The 13,282-nt window shown below is 46.9% G+C and overlaps 1 protein-coding gene across 3 annotated transcripts in view; it reads right to left on the reverse strand.

Moving 5' to 3' along the window:
- Positions 1-209: 209 nt before the first annotated feature.
- The window catches only part of LOC121340954 (alpha-2-macroglobulin-like), a 36,140-nt gene continuing 23,067 nt past the window's right edge, over positions 210-13,282 (reverse strand). For all 3 annotated transcript variants that reach the window (XM_041414062.1, XM_041414061.1, XM_041414060.1), the window contains exons 22-36: positions 10,907-10,958; positions 10,175-10,258; positions 9,890-10,066; positions 8,937-9,021; positions 8,597-8,753; positions 8,233-8,307; positions 5,951-6,116; positions 4,874-5,097; positions 4,287-4,505; positions 3,815-3,942; positions 3,375-3,465; positions 2,712-2,786; positions 2,365-2,467; positions 1,776-1,817; positions 210-343 (exon numbers count right to left, since the gene is read on the reverse strand). In XM_041414062.1, coding sequence (XP_041269996.1) covers positions 318-343; positions 1,776-1,817; positions 2,365-2,467; positions 2,712-2,786; positions 3,375-3,465; positions 3,815-3,942; positions 4,287-4,505; positions 4,874-5,097; positions 5,951-6,116; positions 8,233-8,307; positions 8,597-8,753; positions 8,937-9,021; positions 9,890-10,066; positions 10,175-10,258; positions 10,907-10,958 — 1,704 coding nt within the window. In that variant the 3' untranslated portion in view covers positions 210-317. The remainder of the gene's footprint in view (positions 344-1,775; positions 1,818-2,364; positions 2,468-2,711; positions 2,787-3,374; positions 3,466-3,814; positions 3,943-4,286; positions 4,506-4,873; positions 5,098-5,950; positions 6,117-8,232; positions 8,308-8,596; positions 8,754-8,936; positions 9,022-9,889; positions 10,067-10,174; positions 10,259-10,906; positions 10,959-13,282) is intronic.

The raw sequence follows: 13,282 nt of genomic DNA on the forward strand, positions 1-13,282 counted from the left end.
AGAGACAGATACATTAGAAAGGCTGACCCCCACTTAGATAATTCTGTCCTCTTTTTTTCCCCCTCACTTGTTAGCCTTATTTCCCTGCACAGAGGCATTGTTAGATGGGTTACTCTTTAACATAAGAAGCCAGGGAGATTAAAGCTGTGACAGAAAGATGAGCAGGAAAAATCAGAACTGGGAACAAATTGTTCAAAAATCATTGGTGAGTACAGTTAATTTATTTGTAAAGTTCACTTTCCATTCCATGCAGGCATTATTAATGTCATGCTGTGGTGGTGGTGAGGCAGGCAGGTTCCAGCATCTGGGAGTGTTCTTCAGTCATTTCCCTGGTCTGCTTCCTCTGCAAGGATGAAAGAAGATGGGAGGGAACAGGAGTCAGAGGGATATGTCTATCTGCTTTCTAATGTTGAGAAACAGAGGGAGCAAGATGTGGATGTGGAAGCCAGGTTGTGTGTGAAGCACAGTACAGGAGAGAGAGCTGCTGTTTTATCAGGGGGGAGGGTCATCCACAGCACTCACTACTTGTGTCACCTTCAAGGCAGTGTGAGGTTGAGAGAGGGCTGAAATTCCCCCTGACCCACTGGGAGAGATAAGCAGAGGGATTTGTCACAACTGAGATGTGCAAGGGAGCAAACAGGAAAAGCTGGTCAGTGTAGCACTGAGACACATTCTGTTTATTTCTCTGCAAAGAGTGGAAGAAATCTACTGCACTCTATTGCTCTGCTATACAGGGCAGGGAGGGAAGCTTGGCAACTGAGATCTGCCTTCTAGTCAGTGCAGGCCACCTCTGTACATTTAGACTAGTGGACGAGCCTCTTAAGTAGCAATTTCCCATCACACTTTCCAAGGAAGATAAAATCTCGGCCTTCTAACAGAACTGGGGAAAAGTAGCCTAAAATCTAAGGTCTCCCCATGAGTCTCACACTGGACAACCAGACCACACTAAAACACCTTTTGGAAATGTTTTACTGTGCACTCGTGTTTGGACTTATGAACATTTTTCCATGAAGGGAGACTGTAGGTCCAGAATCAGCAGAAAACAGCCGTTCCTATGGACACACCTCAGATTAACAAACACTATGGAATATCAGTGTGGGAGTTCAGACTCTTCTGCTTTTTCAGTTAGAAACACTAAATGAGATAAATGCCACCATTTACCACCAGCAGAAGGCAAAGCTTTTACCTTCTCCAAGTCCAAATCACTTTTTCTCTGTTTTCAGTTGTCACAGTCAGGTCCTGCAAAAAACCATTTCCCAGGAATTCTGCTTTCCAGAAGCCTCCATATTCCAAACACCTGAAACTGGGCAATGGATGGGAAGCAAGACCTGCCAGTCTTCATATTGGAAGACTCCATATAGGAGAGGAGAAATAGCCTTGGCCAGAGCTTTTTACAGAAGCTCCTAAATTACCTGGGCTCCTAAGCCTTGCATTGCAGAGAATCCCCCAAAGATGACAGTATTCTGTCCCGACAGCTCAGCCTCCAAGTGGGTACTGAGGGCTGCCTGCCCAGGGTTATGAGGCACAGCTTTTTCCTGAGAGGCCCTGGGGCAGCAGGAACCTGAGCAGGAAGCAGCAGTTCCTCCAGACAGTAGAAACCAAAGGCAAACTTGCCATCTCTGTAACACCTATGCTCTTTATTTTACACGCCAGATCTGTACCTGTAAGTTGGACCAACGTCATCCAAATTCAAACAGGAAGAGACAAGTGCTGGCTGGAAGACCAAAAATATAATGGAGAAAATGCAGAGAGCAGTGAAGGAAGCAGTACCCTACCTGTGGTGCAGGGAGCACTGTATTCCTGTGTGGCAAACTCATCTGGAAACAGAAGGGAAGGGAGAGTGAGCTGTCATGATCCCTGGCACTGCTGGCAGAGGAATGGGTGCCACAGACATGCTTTTCCCAGACCCCCAGAGCAGGCTGGTGCCTCCATCCCCAGTTTCCCCAGAGATCCCAGTTGGGGTGGGGGTAGCCCCAGTCCCAGCCCTGTCTGGGGGCAGTGGCAGCAAGGCAGAGCCACCCGCACAGGCAGCTCCAGCAGGTCTACTTGCCAGCATAGCCAAGGGCTGCTCAGACACCTCCTCCCAGCACACAGGGCTGAGGTGGACACAGAGAGCTCTGTCACTGCCACCCTGGCACAGCAGCCAGGACAGCAGAGGCACAAGGAGCAGCAGGTGTGCCTGGAAGCACAGGCACAGCCACACTGCAGGGCCAGAAATGAACACAGGACCAGCATCCATGGCACTCCCAAAGCTCAGGGCATGGCTGGGGTGGCAGTGCCAGGCTGGGGCAGCTGCGGGTCCCCACAGCTCCTGAGGCCCTCCCTGTGTCCCCCTGCCCAGCCTCACCCACTTGCAGCACTCACCTGTCTCGTAGTAGTCATAGACCTTCACCTGGGCTGGCTTCAGGCCCCGCACGGGGATGTCCCGCTCCACCGTGAAGGAGAAGCTCAGGGTGTCCCTGCCCAGCTGGGGAAGGGAAGCAGTAGAGGCTCAGGGGGGCTCTGTCCTGCAGGGGCTCCCCTGTGTCTCTGCTCTGTCCCCAGGCTCCCATCCTCTCCCCAGCCACCCGTGCTCTGGGGGGACACCGATGCTCTTCCCAGCCACCCATGCTCCGGGGATGTTAGCAGTGATCTCCATCTCCACTTTGTGCTACTGCCATTGTGCTGCAGAGCTCAGCGTGTGCCCCATGGCAGCCCTGGGTTATCCTCACCTGCTCGATGTACAGCAAAACATGGTTTGTGTTCACTTCTGTTCGCTGGATCTGCTGAAACCGTGTGTTTGAGAGCTGGGGAAAGGAGATGTGGAGGAGGTTGATGATCTGAAGGGAAGTTAGTCAATCTTTCTCAATTTCTCCCCACCACTAAAATCTCATCATGTAGGTTCTATGAAGTAAAGCACAGGAAGTGTACTTCCCAGGGGACTTGTCAAACACTCTTCTATGAAGGCCCACACAATAAGACTTCCCCCAGCTCTGACCATTTCAGGCTCTTTCACCTTCTTGACACAAAAATGGAATGGGGGACCAGTATTGTCATAGCTATCACATATCTCCCAAGGCTTTTGAGTCCCTGATATTAGACTTGATGGGATGGCAGTGCCAAGGGGCACTTCCATCTTTTGATCTGGGACTAAACAGCACATAAAACTGCAAGCTACCATAAGAGCTTGAGGAGTGGGAAGGAAATACTGCTGCTGGCATCCCTTATTCACCCCTACTCCAGAGGTGAGGGGTGGAAAACCTGGAGGAAAAGATGGACAGGTCGAAGAGTGGAGAAGATACCAGGAAAAAATTAAATGCTACTTTAAAGAAAGAAATTGATGCCCCATATTAAAAACAGATCTACTCAAAGAAATGCTTGACACAGCATCATACCTTCCCCACTGAGGACTTCAAGGGGACAAATCCTGACAGCATCTTCACATCAACAATCACCATGTTGGAGACATTGCGCTCCCCTGTGTAACTGAGGAATCAAGCAACAAAGATCCAACGCACATCAACTCAGAGCTGGGCACACTTCCAGCTTTTCCATAACACTTGGCACCCCACTAACTCCTGGCAATCCAGCACCTTCTTCTCCAGCTGTGCCAGGTTCTCCTTGTCATCTACCCAGCCTCCCACCAGCCCAGCCCTGGGCTGCCCACTCTGCAGGACAAGTCCTTCCTCCAGAGCTTCTCCTCGCAGACCAGATGCCCCCTGCCCCGCTTCCCAGGAATGTGCTGCACTCTCAGACTGCCTCACCCTGGGGATAACCAGACCTCCCTCAGCCCCCAGAGCTCAAGAAGAAAGCTCAGACTGAAACGCAGACTCACCTGACGTTTATGACAATGTCAAAGACCTTGTGAGCCTTGGAGTCCCCACACTCCTCGGGGACTGTGTGCACGTGGAGCATGAAGGGCGCCTCCTCCTGCGTGGGCTGCACGTTGTACCTCAGGCTGGTCTAGGGGACAGCCAGCAGCTCAGTGTGAGTGTGTGAGTGGGCTCAACATGCCAGAGAGGGGACCCTCTCACAGCCAGCCTCCCCGCTTCTCACAGCTCCTCCACACTGCACAGCCTTCCCTCCTTCTCTCCCACTCTCTCTGCCACATTCCTCTGCTCTTTCTATCCTCTGCCCTTTACCCACAGCCTTCCACTTCTCCCCTCTCTCCTGTTCTTTCCTCTACCTCAATGGAAGGACTCAATGATTTCAGAATGTTTTCCAACCTGGATGACCCTATGATTCTTTCCTCTCCAGCCTGGCCAGGGGCTCCCCCCCAGCATGCCAGCTGTCCCCATCACCCTCACCTGCAGGTAGACACATCCTTCACCAGACACCTCCACGCTGTACTCCCCTGGCACCTGGGGAAGGGGCACGCGCTGGAGCAGCAGCCGGTTGCTGGGATCCACTTGGAAGTCTTGTTGGAAGTCCCCTCCAGATTGCAGGGCCACTTTGGAAGCTGCCCCGCTCTTGGCATAGGTGGCAGCTCCATACAGGGACAAGGCTTGGAGAGCCACCACTGTGTCCTGAAAGAGACGAGTCCCAACGTCCCAGCAGGGGATGCAATTAGCCTCTCCTCCTGTAGCCCGTCCTCCTACAGCCTGCCCTTTCTGCCAGCTGGCACCCTCCCCTCCATCCTCACTTTCTCCCATCTTAAGAAGAAAAGACAGAGGGAAAGAGCAGCATCAGCATATTGCCCTTCCCAGGGGCACTACCTGACACATTTGTCTGTAGCCTCTCAGGAACTTGTCAGCCATGGTAGGTACTGCATGCATCTGTTGCAGGGCTGCAGTTCCCACCTTCCTTACAAAACTTCCTGTGCTCCCACCTGGCTCTCTGACACATCCCATCTTCTGACCTTCATGTGTGAGGTGGCTGGAGGGAAGCAGCTCACCTGGGTAGAGGAGAAGCCTCCACTGGGATTCTGCTGGCTGCTGATCCACTTTGCAATAAGGGATGCAAAGGCCAGCTCCTCCTGGGCAGGGGCTGGCTGCGAGGTGAGGTGAGCCAGGAGCACGTAGGCCGTCATCTCCACTTCCGCAGAGGGAGCTCGGGAGCGATGGAACGGGAGATCGGCCTCGGGCTCCTTCCCAGGCCGCTGCCAGTGAACAGAGCCATCTTCACAGGGGCAGCGAGAGAGACAACAAGCAGCTGTTACTAGCAAATATTGCAAGGGGCTTCCTGACCTGCTGCCTGATCCAGCTGGGAGGACAGAGCCTCTGGGATGTATCTGTCATGCAGGGTGAAGTGGGAAGGGTCAGGTTTACACATTTTGCAGGTTGACAATGAGTAGGAGACTGCTGAGCCTCAGGCCTAGACACCACTTTATCCTAGACTGCACATTCACATTTATGAGCTACAGTCTGCTACTGCTTGGCCAAACCCTGTGTCCACCCTGACTTAAACAGAATAATTCTGAAAGATTGACAGGATTTCCCCAGACAATTCAGAACTTGTGCTGCAGCCTCCCAAATGCCCTGTATGCTCATTTTCTCTCTCAGCACACCCATCTCTTCTCTGACTGACATGCCTTGTGCTCTGCAAGGTCACCTGTGTTCTACATTGAGCACGTGCCCTGGAAGGAAGGAAGGAAGGAAGGAAGGAAGGAAGGAAGGAAGGAAGGAAGGAAGGAAGGAATGTTCCTGGGCATTGCCAGGCCTTTGCTAAGCAGTGCCTGCCATGGCGAGAGGAGCGGGCTGAGGAGAGATGGGAGCAGAGCCACCCAGGGGCTCAGCACCAAGGGGATGCTGCCTGGTGCTTCCTGGTGAGCTCCCTCAGAGCAGAGAAGAAGGACTGGGCCCTGAGAGGCACTTGTCAGAAAAGCAATCCCTCTGCACAAGCCTTTCCTCTCCCTCCACCTTTCCCTACCCACAGAGGCCAGGGCCTGCAGCTACTGCCCCACCTGGAAAAGCCAATCCACCAAGAGGAGGTGTAAGGCTGGTGAAAGCCACGTCCCACCAGGAGCACTCACCCTTTCTCACAGCTTCCTTTTCAAGTGAGTCAAGCAATGCCTTCCGCTTCTCCCTGTTCCCTGCCAAGGCAAAGGCGTATGCCAGCAGGGCCTTGGTGTACACGTGGTTTTCTTTCTGATTTGCTGCTGTTTCCAGGCAGAAGAGAGCATTCCGCACCACTGAGTGCTGGAAGGAGAGAGAGACCAAGCTAGAGGTGATTGTACTGAGCTCCATCTTGGAACAACAGGCACAGGATGGTACCCATGGTCCTTAGCATCCCACTCTCTGGCCTAACAATGGTTTTACCAGTGTGTGTCCCTTCCCTCCAGGTCTAATAATTCCCAGGACAAATGGGCAGCCAAAAGCTGTTCCTTATCTTGAATCTCCTTTTCTTTTACTTGTCTTGTTGTAATGGTTTTTCCCAGTTTGATTTAAAGACTGTGAAGCAAGGCTCCAATTCTTTTTCCATGAGAAAAATTCCTGGCCTGATTGTGTTCTGGGGAAAGAGGACCTCTCTGAAATACTTCCTTGCTTTAGGTGTACTGAATACTTGCTTTCCTCTCCAGCTATCACCCTGAGACTGTTCCATGGTTTCACACTCTGCTCTATCATTTCCTTTTTGTTTGTTTCCTCTTTTCCAGGGCACTTTCAAAAAAATTTCACTTGCTGAAAGTAATATAGATTCTAGTTTGCTGATGAAGTCTATCTCTGAACAAGGGGAAAAAAAAAGTGTGGTTTTTTTGTATTTTCTGGATTTTTTTCGGTGATATTCACATTTGCAATGCATGTATTGGTTTAAGAGTCCGGTCACTACAGCAAAGTAAAATGTAGCTACTTTACATGCTCTTATGACTTACAGACATTCTTACACCACAAACTTTCAGCAAGACATGACTACTCCTCATTTGTGATAGAAAAGCTGTTATAAAATTGAAAAAGTAGCTCTGCAGGGAGAGCATGCCATGACCTGAAAGCTAACAGCACATTTACAGCTTAATAAAGGGTCTAGAAGGAAAATACATGCTTTTCTGTTGCTTTGTGCTTTGAATTTCACTGTGTGTGTGCTGGAAGATGAAATCTTCTGTGATCCCCATTGGAGAAGCAGTTCAGCTGGTTTTAAGAAAGCAAAGAATAAAACCTAAATTGGTTGTGTCTATGTCTACTACTGTTTGTAAGGTAAGTGTTGGGGAGGAGTGCAGTCTAATGACAGGATGTGACAATAGTGACACACATGCTAAGGACAGTGCTATTAAGGTTTTTATCAGGGTTTAATATGGTTTATTTTATAGAAATACTCTGTATGAGCCTTAATTACTTAAGGACTGTGCTAATCTTTGTTCATGCACCTTAACCTGAAATGCCCTCATACCCCACTCAGATTGTGACAAACCCCTTCCTACACATTCAGTGGCAGTTTTGGTCTCAGACAAGGAGCTGGAAAAAATCCTAGTTATCCAGTATGGCTCTGCCTGAGAGCTTGGCTTCTAAACACAACACATGACAAAGAAAGAATGCTCTTCTGGTGAAGTTAGTGTCATCCATGTCACCTTACTGACAAAATAATGCCTTCTGCTTGTTCTTGCTACAAAGGAAAAAACTTTGGACACAGAACATTCCCTACTACATTTGGAGCAGAAGGATTGCAACAGCCTGGCAACCACACTGGCTCAGCAGTCCTTCTGCTCTGATTCATTCCCCAGTTTTACCTGCACCACCACCGTGTCTCAAAGTGAGGGGATCAGAATGACCAAACCCACACTGCTCTTAAATAGGCTTTGGGCTTTCCACAGAGTGCCATGATGGTATTCCTTATAGGTATACCTTTTTCTTCAAGCCCTAAGGATGGGGATTTCCCACAAAACCATCTAGAGAAAATTACAATGAATACCTGAAAGTGCCATCCTTTTTTACAGACCTGTAGTGTTGTGTCTGCCCAATAGGGCCAAGAATGGTTCAAAAGGATTGTACTATTCTGAGAAGGAGATTTCTGTAGGTGTAGAAAACCTATTTGGCTACTTCAGAGAATTAAATTTTTTTTCTCATTCTCAATCCAAGCTTTATGGAGCAAATCCATTATCATCCACAGAAGAACTCAGAAAAATGTTAAGTGAAATGTGTATATGGAATGGGACAGGGGAAGAAAATGGAGGAAGATGTTCCTTCAGTCCAGGCTTAAATGGAAAGACTATTCAGACAAATTTTTTTCTTTCCAAAGGTAAAGCGACCTGATAATCTGGGTGTGGGGACACTAGTGGGGCAGGTTAGGACTGTCTGTGGCTCAGGTTGGGGTGCAGACACGTACGGTTACAGGCAGAGGAATCTCCAGCAGTGCAATAGTGATGTAGGCTGCCAGTGTGACTTCGTCATTCACTCCACCCTGCAGGGAAACACAGAAGTACTTGTTGATCCCACAGACTGCCACTGGCTTCTCCCTGTGCTACATACCTACATTCTGCAGGGACAAATTCTCCCTGGCTTCTTTTTCATGCTTAGTCCTTCAGAAGATGGTGCTGACTTCTTCCTGCTTCTATGACAGCCCACATATGCAATTCCTCACTCCCTCCCATACCCCAATTGCTGAAATAACTCTGTTGATGCCAGAGTGACTTATGGCCAAGTTCCAGCCTGACAAAGCCCATGTGGAGCCAACCAGGCAGACCTGTTACCTTCATGGCATTGTTCAGGAGCGTCCCAGAACTGCGGAAACAGCCATTCTCCTTCTGCTTTTGAGTAAGCCAGATCAAAGCATCCTGGATGTGCTTCTCCTCTATGAAGATGTGAGGCCGGGCCTGGGCAAAGGACTTGAGGACAAAGGCTGTGAGCCTGAAAGTGATAGAGGGAGCCAAGACATCCTGAGTAGGCCCTGTACCCATCAGAGGTCATAAGGCCCATTTAACTTCATCTCCGCCTCCATTCCACACTCCAAATGGCCAAGTACAACAGAACACCGAGGAATAAGAGGGCATGAAAAACAGAACTGAAAAGCCAGAGGTACCGAAGTCTTACCAGGTATTTCCAACTTGCCCATAACGTGGCCCAAATGTGCTATAAGAACCATCCTGATGTTTATACTTCAATTGCCTTTGATACCCTGAAATGAAGAGTGAAAATATATTTCAGTTGCCACAGTGCTTTTCAAGGGAAATGCAGCAGACATGGGACACACTGACCCCCTTGGCTATGGCACAGATGTGACCTGTGCTGCTCAGTATTACAAAGGAAGTTCAGAGAAACCCCCAGCTTTGAATATCTCTATTCTTGTGCTCTTCCTGTCTCCAAAAACACCTGGAGGCTGCCTATCTGTGGTCACTGCTTCTCTCTGCCCAAGACTTCAGGAGGAGAGATAAATGCATCCCAGACTCGAGAGAAAAGGGAGAACAGTTCCCAAAGGAGAACTGATTAAAAATGTGAGTCCTACATAGGATAAGAATGCAGAAAACAGGGTAATTTTCTTTGGAGAAAATACAATATTCCTGCAAAAATAACTGAGTCACAACCATCCCTTGCTAATCAGCAGATGCCCATCCTGTGCCTATGTACTGATGTTGTGTCTGTCATCATGCCCTAGCTAATGTGGTAAAATTCTGCCCTGGTCAAAGGTGAGCAATACTTTCACACCTCAATCCCAAGGAGAATTCAAGATCTACATGAGCAGCTGCCATGATTAATGGTTATAGTCTGATTTATGTAGTTCATACAACCCTTTTCTTATGGAGGGAAATCCTGAGTTATTGCCAGCCCTGGACTTTTTCTGTGTTCCTGTTTGGATGCTGCTGTCTATCACCCTGTACTTCCAACTGAGCACAGGATTCCTTCTTACAGATACTGTATTGTACACCCCTAACCTGCCAGTACCCTGTTCCTTTCTAGAGACAGCCTCCAACAGATCATCCAGGCCAGTGGCCAACAGTGTCCTTATCCAGTAGCCAAGGGAAGGGATGAACAAAGGCAAAACTCACCGCTCACTAAGTATCCAGTGGCCTTGGATTTGATCTCCTCACTCAGCTGCCCTGTCTTGTTCAGATAGTCCAGGACGTAGATGTTGGGTGCAAACAGAACCATGTTCTGCTCCCCACAGCCAAAGGGCATCTGGAGGAGCTGGTGCAGGTTCTGCATGGCAGTGCCCATGATGTCACCTGAGCAGTGGGACAATTCACAGCGTAAATTGGCCATTAGACTGAGCACAGCCTGAAAGTGGCAGTGTTTCAAAACAGCATGAGACACTTTGAGGAGGTTTCACTTACCTAACACTGAGTAATATGCTCTGGCTGAGCCATCCACCACAGTCTCTGGGAGAGCCAAGGAGACTGTCTGTGACACTGACTCTTCTGAGATAAAAAGCAGATTAATTTGGTTACAATTCCAGATGTATCTACAATGCATGGGTAGCAGCTATCCATGGGTGAGACACTATCCCCTGAAGAGGGGTTTCCTGACTTCAACAAATCCTTTCATCTGTAATTTTGTTGATGAAGTTTCCCATCCTGCAAATTTGGTATTGGGCCTGCATCATCCTCACACACAGATTGTCATGGACTTCTACATGGCACCATCAACCAGTTTTGACTGACAAAGACACCTTTTCCCTTTTCCAGACTATGTTTCTGGCCTTTTCTTCTTTGGTGGGCAGATCTGGCTTACCACAGAGTCTGGTTTGTCCAGATTTTACATCTGTTAAATGAAAGGCATTAGAGATAACCATATCAAATCCCAAATATTCTCTCCTTGCATTGACCTGGCCAGCCTCATTTCTTAAAAGATGTGCTTCTCCCTCTCTAATTGTAAAAATTGTTACATTCTCAGCTCTTCTCCTACAGGAGTTTTCACTAACAGTTGAACAAATATCTAGTTTGTTAAATTTTATCAGATCCCTACACCTATCTTCTCACAGTGGAACACTCACAAACCTTTTATTCCACATTTGTCTTTAGTTTCTACCTTAGCAAAGAAAGTTTTGGAAAACAAATGGCTCTTACCAGATGCACAGAGCACAGAGTTATATGTGGTTTCCACTTCAGTCCCTTCCGGCTTGGGGAAAAGGGCAAGAAAAAAAAAAAGGCAAAAAATAAGAAACAATAGCAACAAAGAAAAGGAAGAAATATCAAAAGGGAAAGTAAAAGGCACTCTTAGAAAATTGCCTAGAAATTTTTCTCCTCCATGTGTGAAACTGAGGATAATTGAGAAATGTAACATACTGGCTAATTACAAGTATGAAATGTAATACATTTTCTTTTATTTTCTTTCTTATTACTGAGAGAGGCCCTGCAGCTTCACAGGTTGTGATGGAGATAACATGCAAAGTGGTGTTACCAACAGGGACATGGGACCTGGTCATTTGAGTTGCCACTCACTGTGGTGATGGCTGAGTGCCTGGCACAAGGGGAGAACATGTATGCAAGAACTTTGACTGGGGGCAGCCAGAGCACTCCAATGCACCTACAACTGACATGCTACAACAACCAAAATTTAAATGTGTGCCACGGTTAACCAGTTTGTAAGTTCTAGTCTAGTCTTTGAAGTCAGAAAAGAATCCTTCTTTTCTGTTGAGATGGGTGAAAATATTTTGCAGAAAACTCAGGAATCAAGTGTTTACTAGAAAACTGGTTTTTGTCAGAATTTGTTTTAGTGAGGTGCCTGCACCGATTTTTAACCTCTAAATAGGAGAGTTCCCATTGCTTCACTACTGGTTTCCAGCTTTTGCCAGCTGATTTTTTTTTTTCCCAGCATGTAAACAATGGTGCTATTGTCTTCACTTTCTCACAATCAGAATACATTGCCTCTTGTTCTTCAGTATGAAAAGACAGAAAAGTACTAAAAGAACAGGAAAAAAACAAAAGAAAAAAAAGAGCAAGTTTTTGGGATAAACTGTGACAGAGCTAAATGCTTTTGTTTGAAAAAGCACCATCTTGTTTGTTTCAGTATGTCATTCTGATATGCAACTAAATAAGAAATCGATTGTTTTGTTTGATTTCCAACAGGAAATGAAAACGTACAAACTGTAATTGTTTGGAAGATTTTCCTTTCCTGATGAGAAATTCCTGGGTGAAAAAAATCCCTTTTCCCAAAGAACTCTCAATGTAGCTTGGTTTCTTGAGGGGCAGGAAGATGCCCTGGGGCCTCTGGCACACTCCTCTCTCCCTCTGGGATGCAGTGCCTGCTGCAGGGAATATTGCCATCCATGTGCTCAAGACAATGCAGCTTCACCCCAAGCACGTCGCACTGTATCCACCCCTGCTAATTAATTGTTCAGCCTTGGATGCTAATCTCCAATTCCATCCCGTCAGGGCTTGCTGTAGATTAATTGCCACATTACAATAACAGGATAGGATGAGCAATCTCTCAGACACCCTGACAGAAGTAACTCTAATGCTTGTTCAGTAATTTACATTCCCCTGACATCTGTGAGAAAAGACTTTACAGTGCTCTATCTTCCTGTATCTTCAAACAACTAAACAAACAGTCTTTTTCCTGAAGGGGTTTGTGAAATTAGGAAAATTTCCTGAAATGTTAAACAGTTGTTCATGTATTATACATTCAAATCCATTTGTTAAAAAAACAAAAAAGCCTAGCAGATAGGACTGTTGTTCCATCATTACATTCCAGTTAGCAAAACATTTCCTGAAGCTACATTAATCCTAGCTCTGCCTTACTGAAAACTGGAATGTCTGCAATGTAAGGATGACTTATTATTTTATAAATTTCCCTATACAGCAAGCTGGTACTTTTTGTTTGCTAATAGCTTTACTGGAAATCTTATACTGAGGATTAATGTTATGACTGGCAACTTACCATGTGAAAAGCTATGTTTTTATCATTGCAAAACACTGCTTAAGAAGGAAGTGTACAAAAGAATGTAAAAATAAAAGGTTAGTTACACTGTTTTGAACATTATTAGAGGTGTAATAAAAACAATTCAGTGATGGTAGTCATGATGGTAAAATGATGGTCAATGATGGTAAAAACATTCAGTGATGGTAGTTTTGTTTAGAAATATTTGCAGATTGTGGTGACTTTTCCTCATTCCAGAGTACTGGCCATGGGCTGGAGGAGAAGCATAAGTTTTCTGGCTAGTGTTCTATTCACAGCCTTTCCCTGTGATTTATTACAGGCAAACACAAGGATTTCTCATTTATCTCTGATATGATATGTCTCGGAAAAACCTGTCATTATTGCCTGCCTTATTATTCCTGTCCCTCCATGTAATGTAAGACCCTGCTTTGACTGTGAGATGGCAGCATTATGAGTTATGGGCTCTATTGGCCTGTGTTACATTTATCAGCGCTTCTTTTGTTACAGCTTGCAGAATAAGAGTCCCACAAGCCATTATTGCTGCTCTCGTGGCTAAACCAGAA

Source organism: Onychostruthus taczanowskii, unplaced genomic scaffold, assembly GCF_017590055.1.
Source record: "Onychostruthus taczanowskii isolate IOZ18803 unplaced genomic scaffold, ASM1759005v1 scaffold44, whole genome shotgun sequence".
Classification (NCBI taxonomy): Eukaryota; Metazoa; Chordata; class Aves; order Passeriformes; family Passeridae; genus Onychostruthus; species Onychostruthus taczanowskii.